Source organism: Dicentrarchus labrax, unplaced genomic scaffold (assembly GCF_905237075.1).
Source record: "Dicentrarchus labrax unplaced genomic scaffold, dlabrax2021, whole genome shotgun sequence".
NCBI classification, from domain to species: Eukaryota; Metazoa; Chordata; class Actinopteri; family Moronidae; genus Dicentrarchus; species Dicentrarchus labrax.
The window spans coordinates 17,947,986-17,965,839 of NW_026136724.1; the positions used below are offsets into that span (position 1 = coordinate 17,947,986).

The window sequence follows — 17,854 nt, forward strand, 5'->3', positions numbered from 1 at the left end:
AAAACATCTATGTTACTTCGCGGTATATCGACGTATTGTTGAGCTACGGATATTAACTTACTCTAAAAGACACTTTCCAGTATCCCACCACGAACTTATGACAAAATAACGCCGGAGATAAACACTTTTTTATTGCACCTCACCCATTGTTGGCTACTACAAGCTGATTGGTCAACAGGCATAAACGTCATCGGCAATTTAAAATTTTAAAAACAGCTGCTTATTTTTTTTTTTTTTTTTCGTCTTGGACGTGTGTTCTCGGAGGCTACTACAATCTTAGAGGTTTGCACCATTAAATAAATGTTTTGTGTAGCCTTAAACATAGGTTGCACTCTTAGTTATACGTGTGCATCTTGTGAAAGCTGCTATAAAGACACATTGTGGCTGTAAGTGAAGTTATCTCGGTGCCATTGTGCCACCCAGGCCAACGAGAGTGACTTCGTTGCAACTTGTTCAAAGATGATTGTGTTTACTTTTATCTCAAATGCATTCATTTTGCTCCTTTTTAAACGTGGGGTTGTGTGTGGCTGTTTGTTGGCGTTCTGCAGTAAAGCCTTGGTTAATCCCTTTCATGCTGTCTTTAGGAGAAAATGGAGGCTTTGGGAGACCATCTGAAGGTGATGGTTAAAACCTTCAGGAGAGAGTGCCACGGTGTTTTGAAGTCTGAGAGGACCACCATTCAAGGAGCTGATGAAATGCTGATGGTGCTGCAGCTGGCCATGGCAGAAGTTAATAAGCAGGTAACAGTTTTATTCACACACATTTAAAAAAAATGTAAAAAAAAAGTCTAAAAATACAAATGTGATATGTGAAATAATGGAAATGAAAAAATCTACAGCTGGCCAACAATATCCAACACCACAAAGTCACATTACGTCAAAAAGTGCAAGTCATATAAATCTATGAACAAGGTAAACCGAGCATTTTAGAGGCTGACAAAACCATGCAATCAGTGGTCTTTTTAACGAAGGGATGTAAACCAACAAATAAAAGAGTTTGAAATACTCTCAGGAATAAAACGGGTCAATATTCTCTGAGTTTTTTTTGCTGTAAGTTATTGGGTGGCCCACAAACGAGGCCACACGAGCCAAATTCTCATCATCATCATGGCATAGTTCAATTGAACCATCAGGCTGACCGTCATCACGTCTATAACTGATGACATTACCGCAGATTTCCGGCTGAGACCACTCACGGCCCAATTTTTGGACTGTGGGAGAAGGTCTTTCTGCTTTTGAACTGATTGGTTCCAGGCCGTCTGTAATTATGGCTGCTGCTTTCACTGTTTTCTCTCTTCCTGTGACAGCACGGCGGAGAGTTCAAAGTGGCTCTGAGTGATGTCCTGATGGCCTGGAAACACTTACTGTTAGACAAACTTCACCTGCCACCCCCCAACTTTGCACGCTTGGAGAACTATGATCTCATCCTGGAGGCATACGAATCCTTCCTGAAGTGCTCCAACACTGTGGACCTGGTTGATATCCTCTCCATGTACAAACAGCTGAGCCTAGTGGACTCGGACCCACAGGAGCCTGTGAGCCCGGTGAGCAAGAGCTGGTTGAAATCAGGCTGATGATGTTGATTGTGGATGATCAGATTGGCTACCAAGTTAGAGACGAATCAATTTATCTCTGTTTTTTTTGTATTCTTTTGCCAAGATCCAGCTGTTTGAGTTCTTATCGGGCAACATGGAGGTCTCAGAGTTGCCAGGCTCCTCAGTCCCATCAACACCATCTAGTAAAAGCAGGCCCTGCAGCTCACAGGTAGGCCCGGTCCTCCTTTCATACACTAATTTTAAAAAAAAAGTGCAACTTATTTCATAACCGACCTTAACAAACCCCTCTTTCCACTTTGCCCTCTACAGGAAAGTGAAATGCTTTTTCTCCTGCTGGCAATAATCTGCATTTACTTTCCCAGTCTTCATCGTGCTTAATTTCTGTCTGGAATCCATCCTGCTCTTATTGACAGGAACTCCTATATCACATCCCTTTTAGATTTAAGAGCGAAATGTGAATTCAATTACCAGGCAGATGTTTAAAACACAACACAATGTGGGGGAGCTTCTGTAGCAGAGTCTCTTTTCTCCACTTTTCTCTGTCACTTGTGAATTTATGGGTTTTCAGTAGAGGCTTGCTGCTGCTCTACCAGCTAGAGTGATGTAATATTTTGAAGTTTAATACAGGCTGTCAGCTGCTGTTTTTACTCAGGCAGTAAAGCTACTGTCCTTTTTTTTTTTTTTTTTTTTGGTAGTTTATAAACACAACCTGGACTGGCTGCAAGCCAAAGGTTTTACTAAAGGACTATTTTGACTTTTTGGGAAATATGCTGCTTCGCTTTCTGGTGGAGAATCTTTAGTGGACAGGCATGAGAGTGATATCGAACACGATTAAGTGTAGGATTTAGCAGCATCTAGCAGTGTAGTTGCAGATTGTGACTCCCTTGCTTCACCCTTCCCTTCCAAGCACGAGCTTCGGTGGCGTTGAAAAACCAACCTACCTAGAGCCAGTGTTTGGTCTGTCCCTTCTGGGCTACTGTAGAAACATGGCAAGCTCCATTGAAGACAACCTTCTAACCTAAAACGATAATGTTGTTGTTCTAAAATCGTGTTTATTCCATTTATTATCTATAGATGAAAAGGGCAGTGAGGAGGGTTTTCTGCTCCTATCTGAATTTGCTCGTGAACTCCAAGAACGACATGGCCTTGGCGCTGACCCTGGACGTACCCAGTCGCGCTCTTGGACGACAAGCATTTACCGACATAAAGCATGCTGCACGCAAAGACAACACTTCTCTCTTCTTGGTAAGAAACATCCAAACCCGGCATGATGATGTGTTCACACTTTACATCACCAGAAAAACCAAAACTACGGGGTAATCCTCTCTGGTGCAACATTTGGGTCTTTTTCATGCTTTTGCAGGCTGTGACATCTTTTGTGAGGGCCATCCAGCTCGGAGGGAAGGGCTACGCTCCAGCTGAGTCCGACCCACTGAGGAAACATGTCAAAGGCCTGTCTGACTTTGTCCAGTTTCTAGACAACCTGGAAGAAATACTGGGGGAGATTCCTGACCCGAGGTACACAATGCAGCTTAATCCAGGCTTCCACTCGCTCCCCGTCTTACTGTTGCTTTTGAGGTCGTGGTGGGAGGCCGGGGATGTGCTCCATTCGGGGCTGAACTGTAAATTCTCGATGGATTCCAGTTGAGCTTTTAAGTTTAAATCACATTTGAATTGACGTAAAAGTGTCACAGAGTAGACAAAGGGAGTAGAAGTGAAAGACTTAAAATACAAATGACTCATCCTTTTATTTTACAGTATATTTTGTCATGTTTGGTAGATATCAAACTATTATTCTTTTCAGGTGTAGTTTGACATTTTGGCTCACTTTCTTTTGCGGAACGAGAGATGAAAAGTTCACCACCATTGTCATGTCTGTGGGCTAACTATAAAGCTACAGCCAGGAGACAATTAGCCCAGCATGGTAGCCTGGTACTGTTCAAAGTTTTAAAAATCTGCCTACAAACACCTCCTAAATGTTGATAAATGATCACTTCATGAAGAAAAATCTGGCCATTACTCCCAACTTCCACCTCCTATGCTAAGCTAAGTTAATCAGGTACTTGCTCTGCACAATAAGTGTACAGACATGAAGGTTAAAACGGTTATTAAAAAGGTAAACAAGATATATAATTGTAAATGTATAGGCTTTAGAAGCAGTGATAGCTGTATTCTTTTAATCTTGACGGTTACAGCCTTTCTTTCTTTACTCAGTTGACTCACTCTTCAGTCAGGCATAAATCACTTATTTGTAGTAGCTAATACTAAGCATGCAAGTACAAGCAACTTTCCATTTCAAATAAAACATCTTTACAAAACCCCATATTTACTTAATTGTAGTCTAATCCTCATATAAACATATTTCAATCCCAGAGAAATCATCTTGAGCAGATTAGGGGAATTCAGAGATTCCAAGAAAAGTTCTTCAGTATCTGGCAGCGACGGAGGTCACATTAAATGAAACTTGTGATTTATGACCGAGAGGGATTTTCTTTGAATTGCTTCTCCTCTTCCTGCAATTTCGAGTTCAGGTCAGATTCTGTTTCCTCCCTGGTCTGGCTGATTCTCATGAATTGAAATAAAATTCTGAAAGCTGAGCTGAGCTCCTTGCTGCTGCTACTACCGGTAGGAATATTTCCAGCTGCGCGTATCGGCCTGGCAGACACCTGTGCACCGAAATCACCTGTGATCATGAAATCCACCTGTCCCATCGCAGCTTGTTATTTCCTTCAAATCCCTGTAATGACTCCCATCTAAGCTTCTCATGATAACACTTGGATTGCTAAAGCATGTTCATCTTTGCAACATCAAAGCCTGTCTCTGTTAAATAACGTGTTCCCGGTTTGGAGCTCTTTCTTTGATGAATTATCATCACTCCACAGATCATTCCCCATACCATTACAGATCATTTTGGATGTCAAAGCATTTGGCACCACAACAGAAGTGGTTATCAGAAATGATTTAACCGTTCAGTCGTGTGAGGGTTGAGCTTTGAGGTGAAGCTGTTGAAGGCACCCTTTGTAGCGGTCCCAGTAGCGACGTTAGCTCCACTCGAGCGAGCCATAACAACTCATTGTGATGTTTGTGTAGTAGTGGATTCGACCCTCGCTGCTCTTCTGAGGGTTTTCAATTCATGCAGGCTGATGAGACACTGACGAACCGGGCCAACATGTGTCTTTCAACAGGCAGTGCCTTTACTCTCTCAGTGGAGTACTGTATTTCCTCATACAAACACCTTCTACGGAGAGTTCAGGGCCCGTTGCTCGCCGAACATCTGTTTTCCCAAATGATTCTGTTACTGAGCCCTGCTCGCTCACATCAGAGCCGGGTCAGGGTTGGACCACCGCCTCTTTACCTTCCTGCGATCTCGTCTAGCATGCTTTAGTGCACTTGACTGTTTAGAAACCTACAGAAGTGATATGTTGCTATGATTTTTGGACACGCGGCGCGGACAGTGTGCGAGCATGGCACGAAAATTCCTGCTCTATAAAGAGGGAAAATCCTGGAGTTTCTCTGCTGACAGTCCATCGATGAGAGCAGTGACAGTGCCCAGGGTGACTTTAACATGGATTTGGAGCATATTTTCTGCTTCATAACTGTTAACATTGGCAAAGCTGCGTTACAGTGAAATAAAGCTCAACTGGATGTTAACACCGAAACAATTACTCTGAGCCCTTAAAGTCAGTGTCCAATTAATTGAAAGTGACGCTGCAGTATATCTTTTTGAAGACATTCAGACGAAGGCCCTGGCTTTTCTGGGTTTTCACTTTTAGGAGAGAGTTATTCATGTTGGCAAATATTGGCTGAACTCTTGAACACTATTAATTCCATCCAGATGAAAACCTGTGTGTGTCTGTGTCTGTGTTCTGCAGAAGAAAAGAGTTTTTCTTTCCAAAACAAATTCAGGTTGATTTTTTTGTTTTTTCTCTACCTACAGCTGTCTCAGCAGATGTCAATGTGACTGTCACTGTGTTTGATTCTCAGCGTATGTGGAGCCAGGCTGGTGACTGCCATCAGGGCAGCTCTGGTGAAGGGACGCAGCAGCGGAGATGCGGTGTACGTCGCAGCCGAGGAGGCGACAAAGGAGCTGAAGGAGAGGATCTGCCAGCTACACCAGATCCAGAAACAGACTGCTAATGGAAGCGGGACGGGGATAAGCCCTGCCAGGGTAATGTATAATCTCTGCTCTCCTGCCAGCCGGCTACAGTTTTGGCTTCTCCTGAAGTACACACATTTACACAAAACCCACTTCATCTTGTTTAACAGTCAGCTTTGTGAGCTGACAGTGCACTGATTGTATTTGTGTTGCCGTTCCTCTCCAGCCAAAGGCTTACGCAGTCAATCACGCCACTGCGTACGGAGGTCGGGACACTGTGAAGGTGCTGATGGCTCTGCTGGATGAAGAAGCGTTGACTCCTCTGTGTCAGAACAAGGCAGACCTGCTGTCTGAGGACCAGCCCGTCCTCAGTGAAGCCGAGGGGACCAGCATCCTCACATTGTTCAGGTTGGCACAAACAGTCCTGCAGTGCAAACTGGGATTTGACTGAAAAGTAATTTCTGTTTCTAATAGGGAGTTTATGTTTTATAAAGGTTGGTATAAGGTTTGTCTGTCTCTGGGTGGAATGCCATGAAGTTTGGTACTCACATTCATGTTCCCCAGACGATGTATCCTGTTCTCATCTAGTTACCACCATGAGGTTGAGATAGTTTTAAGTGAAATGTCTCAACTGTCAGATGATTCATGATAAAATTTGGTTCCGACATCCATGTTCCCCTCATGATGAATTTTGTGGATCCCTCTAACATTTCTTCTAGCGCCACCTTTAAGTCAAAGTTTTAGTTTGTCCAATACGTAGATAGTCCAATACTATCTGTCGACGGGTCTATAATTAAGCTAAATGCTTTGTTACATCCGAGGATAAATAGTGTGTGCATGTACACAAGGAGTTCATCTTCTATCGTTTGTTTTGTGGTACGCTGCTACACGTAGTACAATGAATGCTGCCTCCAACCAACCAAAAAGTCTTAGCTCGTTCGTACTTTGGGGGGCACCCCGCGGCAATTACGCACACGATCACATCCTTCAGGGGTTAAATAAACACTAGTAAGTTTAAAGTTAATACTTTACTAGATTTGAGCATTTTCACTACCAGAGGATTCAGTCTAGAGTGGGAAAGCCCCTGAAACGGCAATTAGACCAGCAAGAGACTCTACAACCCTCCCCTGAAACCATATGGAGGAAAATCCTCCCACACCACGCTGGAACAATTTCTCTGGTCAAACATCTGAAATAAAAATAATAACATAAAAAAAACAGCCACTGGCTGTGGTCTGGGGGGGAACCTACATTATGTCTGAGGTGGATGACATTGAATGGCTTATATCCAGTTTGTTGCAAAAGCCCAACATCAGCTCAGTCTGACGCTAGTGAAAACATCTTTTACATGTTGTGCAAAGCTGCAATAAAGAGCAAACAGAGTTCTTAAGAAGCCATGGGTAGATTTCTTGGTTACCTTCTAGCTTTTCTAATTTATAAACCTCTTGTCTTTGCCTCTCATTGTGGCTCGCCCCTCAGATCCCCTGAAGTGTCTACTGGATGTTCTCCAGAACCTCTACGGAACCGAGTCCAGAGCCGGCTAGACCTGCTCAAACCCAAGGTAACGTGGGCCCCTTCATCCAAGAGCCCCAAATCCAAACCATCAGTTACTTCAAATTGAATCAGATGTACAAACATTGAAAATAATGTCTTTACATCCTGTAATTTCTCCCTGGTATTATATTATTTATTTTCTTAGCTGAAGCGCACATCTTAACTGACTTCCACCGTTCCCGTTTGCACAGCTGTGTTTTAGCTCTTAGTGTTGTTTTGAGGGTGCTGTTTAAATCCATGGCATAAAACGACTTATTCGTGGGGGATTCAAACCATTAACCAATCCTAATGATAAGTTGTCCAATTGTCAGGGCTCAGGTCCATTTGCTTACAGTGCACTATACAACACGCTGTGTATCCGATATTGATACCTCTTCCTTCCGTCCTTCCTTCCTGGCTGTGAGCTCAGCTGTTCTGTTTTTACCTCCAGTGTTTTCTGGGTCAGCGTTAAGAGAATCTGTCTCATTATGATTACACAACCTTCGTTGCCATTGAGTTTTGACTATACTGACTTTACTGTTTGTGTGCTCTTGTTGTTGCAGTTTGCAATTTCATCTCTTTTTGACTCTTGATTTATCGCTCGCAGTTTTCATAATTGTATATTTATTCATGTGCTGTGCCGTTAAGTGCTATTTTAAGGTACTTGTACTTAAGTTTTTCCATTTTATGCTACTTTTCAAACCTATAGCCGGACCGTTACTGTCGTTTTTCGGAGCTCAAATGTCACTAAAAAAACATATTAAAGTGGAAAGATAAGTAATTTAGTGCCATTACATATTTTGTCCACCAGAGAGCACTGACAAGTTGGTTTTTCAACTGTAAAATATTGCACTCAGCACGTATTTTGGTTACTTTCTTCTTTTTAAAGTGGAACCCAACCAATTTTACACGTCAAAGTCTAGTTTACAGGTGTTTAGGAGCACTGCTGCATATGTTTAAAAAAAGTCATATAACGCCCCCAGAGGGAGCCACACAAAATCTGACAAATGTCCTCAAGTGATGTCACTTGAGTCTGAGTCAGTTATAGCCGAAGAAGTTTAAAAGTGGGGGAAAAAAGGTGTGGAGCTTACCAGACCCCTGTAGCTCCGTAGTCGTCTTTTCTGCCCGAGGCTAGCAGCTCAAGACTACATTAGCCGCATCTAGCATAACGCACCTGAATCTCCGGCCAAGCTGTCAGCAGTTTTACCCACAGTGCAACAGTGGCGTTGCAAGATTTTTTTTTTTTTTGCTTATGTTACTTTGCAATCGGCCAATATATATTTTTTTTTATTATTTTAAACTCCCAAGTATCAACATCAGTACTGGTTTCAAAACCCCAGTATTTGCCTGGCAACCCAAGCTTAAACCTTTATGCTGCTAATCAGTCATAATAATCCAATTATAATATATTATTATAATATTGCTCTGAAACAGCTGTTCTGACCTTCATACATGTTGCTGATACTTTTCTTGAGTAAAATTAGGAATGCAGGACTTTTACTTAGAGTATTTTTACAGCGTGGTATAGTAACCTGTTACAAGTACTTGTCCACCGCTGTATACACCACAGTTGCTGAGTCACCCCAAAACAGTGACAGGACCAGCTTTAGATTTTAAGGTAGGACCTTTTTTTTTTAACATGAAGTAGCTCCATTGTGTGAACTCCTTTTTTGAACATGTATGCTAAACACATTTTGTGAAATGGCTCCTTTTATTTGATTGCGCTAGCAGATGTCATTTTAGCTCCCCACAATCTGGCTGCCTTCCTGTTTGAGTGCGCTGTAATGGTCCCTGGGCAGCTCACCGCTTCCTGAACTCGGTGAGCGGAAGCTTTCTGCATCAATTTCACTTTGAAGATGCCATATCAGTCGCGTAATTCGACTAGCAAGGGAAACTTGAAAGGTTATTGTTTCCTGTTGTCTGCTGAATGACTTTATCCCAGACTTCTCCAGCGGTTTCATCATGCACTGACGTCAACTGGCACACACAGAGATGGACAGATTTAGTTTCTGCTTTTGGGACTTTTCCAAATCTTTCTCAGAGCCACAGATGATCTAAACAGGAAAAAAAACTTAACTAAAACACCAATTTAGTGTTGCTCCCCTGTGACGTCAGTAATGATGTTTGTGAAAAGATGCATTTGATTGCATTATAATACTACAGCTATATGCATTTTTATCTCAAGGCTGATTGTATCACGGCCTGATGGTGATGATGGTCACGGTGCACCTGTTCTCACTTTTATCATGTACGTGAGTACACGTATCAAAACATAAAGCCGCAGAAATTGTTTGCACCTGCTTTTGGAAGCACTATCAGGAATGTCTCGGTCAGGTGTCTCCAGCATCGGGTCAGGCGGTGCACAGGGGTTTTTTCAGGACAGCCATCTTCAGAGGAATGAGGGCCGTCTGACCACACGGTGCCACGTTGGGCTTCCACCTGTTGTAATTGGATTAGATGTTCTCCGTCAGTCATAGTTTGGCTGTGTTCACTCTTCCATCCCCTCCCATTGTTTCTGGGGAGTTTCAGATATGTTTTATTAGCATGCAACCAGAGCAGCATACATTTTTAGCTCCATTATTGAAGTGTGCCTCATTCTTATGGTTACTGTTGTTTTAGGTGCTCTTTTAAGAAGTTCTTTTGAAATGCACAAAGGCTTTGATCCCTTTGTGCTTTACGGACCCACCCAGCTTTGCTCGCTGTATTTTTCCCTCAGATTTCTCCTCCCTACTGTGGCCCACTGGCCTGAAGGGTGAAATCCTTGGATTGTGATAATCCCAAGCAGGCGTAGATCAAACAGTGGATGAAAAGCTGTAGATCTGTGTGCCCCAGGGCCAGGATTGTAGTCCGAAAAGGCTTTTTAATGAGGTGCTGCACTACTGTCTTAGACGTGTAATTGTGATAAGATTGAATAAAACTGTTTCCTGTTTTAAGTGGTGTAAAGTTGGACGGATGTATGATTCATTAACCTTTATCAATGACTGAGGCAATCATCAGGTGGCCTCGAATCGGTGTAAAAAGCCACGTGGTCAAACAGTACAGCAATGGGGGGGGGGGGGGGGGGGGGGGGGGGGGGGGGGGGGGGGGGGGGGGGGGGGGGGGGGGGGGGGGGGGGGGGGGGGGGGGGGGGGGGGGGGGTGTGTGTGTGTGTGTGTGTGTGTGTGTGTGTGTGTGTGTGGGTGTGTGTGTGTGTGTGTGTGTGTGTGTGTGTGTGTGTGTGTGTGTGTGTGTGTGTGTGTGTGTGTGTGTGTGTGTGTGTGTGTGTGTGTGTGTGTGTGTGTGTGTGTGTGTGTGTGTGTGTGTGTGTGTGTGTGTGTGTGTGTGTGTGTGTGTGTGTGTGTGTGTGTGTGTGTGTAATGTTGTGATTTGAAGACAAACAATATCGTGGTACACAACTTATTAAATGCTTATATAACATTATGTTAATCAAATTGCTCTGAAAGTGATCTCAACAATATTCGCCACTCTCGTTCTTGTTGTAGTTGTGGTAAAAAGATGTGTTTATAGTTGTTATAGTTATCATTCTTTGCGTGGGTGGCCCTTTTTTTTTGGCGATCCCATGTGGGGGTTTTTTTGTTCCAAACTTCAAAGTAAAAGCTGGAACCCAAAACACATCTGCCCAGAGTCATCAATACTAATCATCCACCATGTTACCATATCATATCAGTTGCATTAAAGGGTTTTTCCCCCCTTTTCATTCCAGGCCAAAGAGAGAGTTGTTCGTTCCCAGTTTGCGTGCACATACAAAGATGAAGAACTGCCACTCAACCGTGTGCTGGAGTTCCCCAGCACCAGCCAGGTCCCTACCTGTGTGCACCCAGCACCCAAAATCATCCCAGCTGTAGATGAGGATGTGGAGGAGACAACCACAGGTACAGACTCAACCTTCGTTTCATCCGATCCTACAGCTACTTTTAATGTGCTCCACTGCATGCGGAGAAAAGCTCAAAATGTCAACACAAGCGGCGCAGCGTTCTCTCTCTGCCGGGGATAGATTTCAGTTTCCTCTGACGCCACACAGCTGGACTGAGGCCCAGGCACACCTTCTCAGCTCCAGCCTTGAACCCTTCACAGTCCCAGCGCTGGGACTGGTGCTTACCATCAGCCATTAAATGAATCCCCATTCTATAAAACTTGCTCACACCCACATCTGTAGTAAAAACCAAGAAGCACGCACACACACACACACACACACACACACTCACGCAGTGTGCCCATTTCCCCCCCTCTGTCTTTTGTTCCGTGGGAATTCAGGCTCTGCTCCATCAGGTTACATGACAAATGTTAAATTTCAGCTTCATAGAATAAACACACACAGCCTGCTTCAACTAGCAGCTAACGTCAGCAATTTCGTCATAACATTTTCCCTTTTTTTTTTTTTTTTTTTTTTTCTACCAGCTTGTCACACTTGCTTTTGCTTTGTTTCAATCTTTCCAGCCAAGCCTCCCTCTGAATGTCAAAATAAGGAGCAGAGCGACGTGCAGCGGGGGGCTGCTATTGGACAAAGAAGTGGAAATGCCCAAAACAGAGCTGCGGGCCCGGGCAATAGAAAGAAAACTAGCATTCAGATGCAGAACAAAGGCAACAAGAGGAAGCAGGTGGATTCTGACCAACATGGAGGATCAGAGAATGAGCCTCCACAGAAGAAGGCGCCCACTGGAGCCTCACTCAAAATGCCTGGCAAGACTGTGAGCAAGGCCCCGGGTAAGAAGAAGCTGATAGCTGGTCAAGGAAAGCTAACCAGCTTCTTCAGAGTCTAATGATGATGACCATGGTGGTGTAAGCTGCAACCAGACTGCAACAGAACTTTTTTTCTGACTGATTTGAAGCAATAGCTTGATATTTTGGGGAAATACACCCATTTGCTCACTAGCTGTGAGTTAGATGAGAAGATCAATGCCACTCTTTATACACTAAGTATGAAACTTGCAGGCGATTAGCCTATTTTAGCATAGAGACTGGAAGCAGACCCAGGATGACAGTTCCCCCTGATTCCCAGTCTTTATGCCAAACTAAGCTGATGATCCTGGTGGCTGTAAAGTTAGCTTCATATGTAGTGTACACATAAGTGGTATCAATCTTCTCGTATTTAACGCAGTGTATTTCCCCGAAATATTATATCTTGAACTATTAATTTAAATAAAGAAGTCCTATAAAATGTCAAGATTGTGGATGAAAACTACAAAATCCTCGCCTCTGAGAAGCGTGAACCAGCATCATCTGTTTGGCATCTTGGCTTTAAAGGCTTTAAAACTCGCTCATCAACATTTTTGCTTATACATTTTTTTGATTAAGCAATTAATTCACACCAATTTAAGTGGCATTTTGTACCCATTCAGCTGTGTGGAAAAATGTGGCTGCAATGTGAATAGTTGAGTTTGATAGCAGATCATTGGGAGTCTGGATTTTCCTTAATCAAGACAAATGTATTTAATCACTAGTTGTATAGTTTATCTATTTAACCTGTAAAATTCCACAGTGAAATTAACTCTGTAAATATAATGCACACTTTTCCTTTTAAATAAACTTTTATTTTATTTTATATTTTTCTGCACTCATTTTTCTGCACTCAAGGAAATGCATTTCAGTGTAACACATAAAGAAGATATTTTTACAGCACATTCAAGGGAGGACGGCAGCACGGTGGGGGGGGACCTTTTATACTTCCCAGCAGGGTCGGTACACTCTTCCTATCATACACCGCAGCACTAGGAGACAGAAAGAAAAGAACATTTGCATTAGTAAACATAAATGTGTAGAAAGTTTGATATGGTCATCGGGGGTCACCATAGTTTGCAGAGGCCTTCTTGATTTTTGTGTAAGAACATTTAAAATATATACACATTAGGTCTGTCTCTCTGCAAATTTGTTTATTTCTGTGAAGAAAACTAAATTAAACTTGTTATTTTTTAAAGTTTAGACTATCAAGACCTGAACACAAGCTGTATTCAGAGCCTTCACTCTCTGCTAAACAGCCTCGCCCTGCCTACTAGAACAATGGCCAATTGTCAGGTAGAATAAAATACTTAATTTTTCAATAAAGAAGCCTTTTATGTATGTCTAACTGTTAAAAGCAGAGATAAAAGTTGTTAAAATATCAGGAAAACTCATCTCTGATCCAATATTCACAGGAAATAATTGATCCAAACTACTGCGGTTATTGCGTTTGCTATTTGGGTTCATTCTTCAGTTTATCAGTTGGTCTGTATGGTTATTGTTATTCACTGAATATAATATGAATATCCATAAATCACTTCTATGATCCACTAAATGATAGAAAAATGGGTCCCTTAAGGAAAAAGTTTGGGAACCACTACTGTATGCTGATGTCATAAAGTAGTGGTTCCTAAACTTTAGTGGTCTGGTATATTTTACTCAATGTTTATTTTAGCATCAATACATAAACATGTGTTTCCAGATACTTACTGTCAAGGTCGGTGTTTCTGCGATCAATTTTCAAACTGTGCTCAGCGGGAGTGCGGCTCGAGCTTCGGTCTGTGAGCAGAGGAAGGCTCCGGGTGAAGACCGGGTTCAGCCCACGAATACTGTGTCCTTTGAGCCTCATGTCCTGAAAACACAGTATTGATCAGTGATTACATGTGACACCACGAGACCACACACACATTTCCATACCGCAGGAAATCTGAACTCTGGATAGTTGCAGCAAATTTGCAACAGATTTCAAAAGATTATCTTTTTTCGCTTCCAGCACAGGTGTTGGATCTGTCTTTAGCAGCTGATCCAAACCCAAATGGAAGAAATTGTTTTCCCCATTTTTTATTACATCACAGTGGCCCGTTTTCTTCCACTGCCCCGGTTCACCCAGATGGCTTTGTTCTCTCCATCATGGCTGCCTGTTCCCCATTACCGCAGAGATAACCACCATGTTCATGACACACAGGAGACGCAGCCGCCAGATAAACTCTTTACACATCGCAGCCAAACGTTTGAGGGAACACAGATATATCATCATTCCTCCCACTGTGATTCCTATAAATCTTTATAGGCTTGTGATCATTTGACCTTTTCAGCTAATAGTATTTCCCGGTTTTCCAGCGCTGCCGTAAAAGATTTTCATAGATGTGTATGAAATATTGACTTAACAGTAGACACGAGGACGGTGACCAATTGAAAGGGGTCAAATGTTCAGACACAGGATGGACATAATGTGCTCTTTGTTGATGTTGAACTATGGTTTGCTGCGGTTGTTTAAAGAAAGAAATCTCATACAATGAATGGTTATGATGCATGACTGTCATTGGCAGAGTTCAATGACTGCAAACAGAGACTAGCCAGATGCGTTCATTTGGGATAAATTAACTGAGAGTAATCCAAAAGGCTGGTAACTTTGGATTGGATGAATTTGTTGTTGAGCTAACAACTTCAAATGGTTGGTTCACCCAAATAACAACAAGAAAATTGGCAACTTCTCCATCCATAACCCAGTGTCCTGGGCACTCTGAGCAATAAACAGCTGCCAACAGTTTTCACAGGGACTATTTCTTTGGTAGGAAGAAGTTCAAATGGAAACTGTTATATATCTTTATACACTGTAACACATTGTTTTCGTGAAAAACACAACGTAGTTTTTAACAGGTTTGGTGTTTCCCAACCTGGGGAGCAGGACCTCCACTAGGGGTCGCCAAAGCTTCATGCGGAGGTCGCGAGGCCTTATTGATTTTAAGTTGTGTAACAAAACTAAATGAAAATATATACAAAGAAGGTCTATATCTCAGCATTTGGTCATGGTAAATGGTAATTTAAATTGTCTAACAGAACAATGGCCAAGCACCAGGGACAAAAAAACACTAGATTTGTCAGAAAAAAAGCCTGGTGTAAACGCCACAGGGACAGCAGCAATCAACACAAATGAAAGTTCCTTGTAGTAAAATTTGCAATGCTTTGACCTCAGTGATAACTCAACATGGTACAAATTTAAGATTAAATATCTGAACACTTCAGGATTTCTGGCATGAATTAAGATTCGTGTTTGTCCTGTTTTCATGATTTTAGGGACTTAAAAATCTGAGAATCTCTCTCTTTTTTTGCTTTTTTAAAAAGAAAATCAACTTTTGTCTGTGTCATGTGTGGCCACATGTTAGTTATCTAAGTTATATTTAAACTCTTGCCATTTGAAATCACATATTTTTAAAACTGCTATATGAAAATGATCAATTGTTCAGCTCTAGTTTCATGTTTAAAAAGGTTAAGTTATTTCCGAAAACAGCTGCTCACTGTAGTTTTTAATCAAACAAACAGGAGGAAATAAAAATAAAATTCCATCTACCTCCACTGTATTGGGGTGGTAGCAGGAGTCTAATCTATAGTTATCTGGACAAACAAAACTAAAACAATCTGCAGGTAGACCAGAGGTTGGTAAGAAAATATATATTTTTTTAATAATTTGGGTGAATGGTACCGCTTTATAATAAGTCGCCCTTCATAAAGTGTTCATAAGTTGTAAGTAATGGCATTATAATTGTTAATAAATCATTTATTAATGCTTATAAAGTAAGAAAACATCTGGGTCACCAGGTTGTGAAAAGGATACCTGATGAGCTAAAGGGAACCCAACCATTTTCCTTATTAATGGCTTAACCTATCTATAAAGCAATAATAAGATATTGATACAGTTATTAGTAACCCTTTAACAGCTTTGAAGTCTTAAACAATTGCAATGTGACACTTACAGAGACGATGATGATTTTAGGGTTCCCATCTTCTTCGCTGTTGTCGTCCATCACGCGGCTTCGTCTGTACACAGATGGAATCAGAGCGGGTTCAGTCATGGGCTGGTCACCTAGTAACAAACCGAGACCTTCTTGTTCTGGTACGCTGTCTTCTACTTGACTTGCAGGCATGGCTACAGTGACCAAGTGGCTGCTCAGCTCAGAGAACAGCACTAGAGTATACAGGACAGAGTAGACGGAAATCATGGTTTCTACAGTATGTAGTTCTACAGTCAAGCTTCTCTCGCCTAACAACTGTTGTGACTGGGATCTCAGCCGTCTTATATATTCAGGGAGGTTGCTTACAACTTAAGACTGTTAAATGTAAAAGCGTTGTGTCATATCTTAAAGGTGGAAGGTTACAGGAAGTTTAAAGGTCACGGCGGATGTGCTGTAATTCCATTAATAGGTGTTCCTTCCTAAAAGAAAAAGATGAATAGCTCTATTTTGTCTGTTTAGAGATGTGTTGAATTCAAATGGATGAAGAGGTGAAATGTGGAGGGCTGTAATTCCCACCACATCACAGAGTGGTGTCAAGAAGGCTCACAGGAGGTCAAAGGGCAGGAATGAATTGTGTGTAGTTTCCTTCAAAATCCACATGCTGAAATGAACTCAGCAGGTAACAGGACAAAGACTGTCACAGAGGGGTAATACTGAGTCATTTTCTTTGAATGGCATCAGTGGCTGAGAAAAATCCTATGATGGACCATTCACAGAGGTCAATAACAGGTATGAAAACCTCCAAAGTGGAGCCACTGGTGAGACTAATGACGTTGTAGAATTAGTAGTATTTCCAGTTCCCTCACATCAAAATCAGTGGGGTTTTTTTAATGGTTTTTGGTTAGATGCCTGAAATATGGTCTGCGGCTAACAAGCTTTTCATGTTTTGTTCCCAATTGTGAATTTCGAGGCTAACAAGAAGTTGTTGGAAACGGAAAGGTCCAGTCTGTAGGATTTAGTGGCATCTAGCAGTGAAGTTGCAGATTGCAACCAACTGAACGCCACTCGCGTCTGTATTTTGACGACCTGGGAATAAGAATGACTGAGGTGTGTCGGAGAAACTTGGGTGGCAGTGAAACTCATAAGAAGGCTGTCTCTAGAGCCAGTTCTTGGTTTGTCCGTTTTGGGCTACTGTAGAAACATTGCGGACTTCATGGACCCGCAGAGTCTGTAGATAAAAGGAGCTCATTCTAAGGTAACAAAAACATAATGATTCTTATATTCATGAGATTATACACTGACAAAAACAGTTATAAATATTATATTCCATTTCTTCCAATAGATTCTGCTAAATGGTACAGACTGGACCTTTTAAACGTAAGGACAGCAGGAGAGCCCAGTCTTGCTACAGGTAGTGCTCACACCTGAACTTAATCCTATATATGAAGGCTCTGATTAAACCAAACTCCTTCAGACCTGCTCTTCACAACAGATACTCATCAGTCACTCACTCAAATGGCAGCGTTTCTTTTCTATATATATGTTTCTTGGCTTTTTGCCTTTATTGGACAGGACAGCGGATTGACAGGAAGGGTGAGGAGAGAGAGCGGACGACACGCAGCAAAGGGCCACAGGTTGGCCACTGCAACAAGGACTTAGCCTCTGTACGTGAGGCGCAAGCTCCACCACGTGCGATATAGGCCGCCCCCTGTCTTGGAGCATTTGATCGACAAGCCTCCACACCAAAGTGGTGATCATAAAAAGCCGGAGGCAAGGAAAAACCAAAGGGCCTTCATGTTGACTTAGCTCCTCACAGGCTTCTTCTCAGCTCAAAAGGCTTACCTTATTAACATCACAGGAGCCGTAGCACAGAGGATGGAGAACTGGGACATGAATAATAGCTATTGAACTCAGCTGAAGTGATTTTACTTGGAGCGGTCAGCCTTTATTTTGTAAGTATTATTGTTGGAGGGCGAGGACTTCTACTGAAGGACTGAACTT

General features: G+C 42.2%; 2 protein-coding genes across 2 annotated transcripts; one reads left to right on the forward strand and one right to left on the reverse strand.

The window, feature by feature from the left end:
* Positions 1-196: 196 nt before the first annotated feature.
* parpbp (PARP1 binding protein) lies at positions 197-12,726 on the forward strand. The gene is made up of 11 exons (XM_051392958.1): positions 197-282; positions 585-740; positions 1,307-1,543; positions 1,659-1,763; positions 2,630-2,800; positions 2,919-3,073; positions 5,540-5,723; positions 5,878-6,059; positions 7,131-7,212; positions 10,888-11,056; positions 11,622-12,726. The coding sequence occupies exons 2-11, from the start codon at positions 591-593 to the stop codon at positions 11,942-11,944; spliced, it is 1,758 nt and encodes a 585-aa protein (XP_051248918.1). The 5' UTR covers positions 197-282; positions 585-590; the 3' UTR covers positions 11,945-12,726.
* On the reverse strand, positions 12,694-16,155 carry pmch (pro-melanin-concentrating hormone). Its single transcript, XM_051392960.1, has 3 exons — positions 15,875-16,155; positions 13,611-13,752; positions 12,694-12,892 (listed from the first exon to the last, which is right to left on the reverse strand). The coding sequence occupies exons 1-3, from the start codon at positions 16,118-16,120 to the stop codon at positions 12,843-12,845; spliced, it is 438 nt and encodes a 145-aa protein (XP_051248920.1). The 5' UTR covers positions 16,121-16,155; the 3' UTR covers positions 12,694-12,842.
* Positions 16,156-17,854: the final 1,699 nt, after the last annotated feature.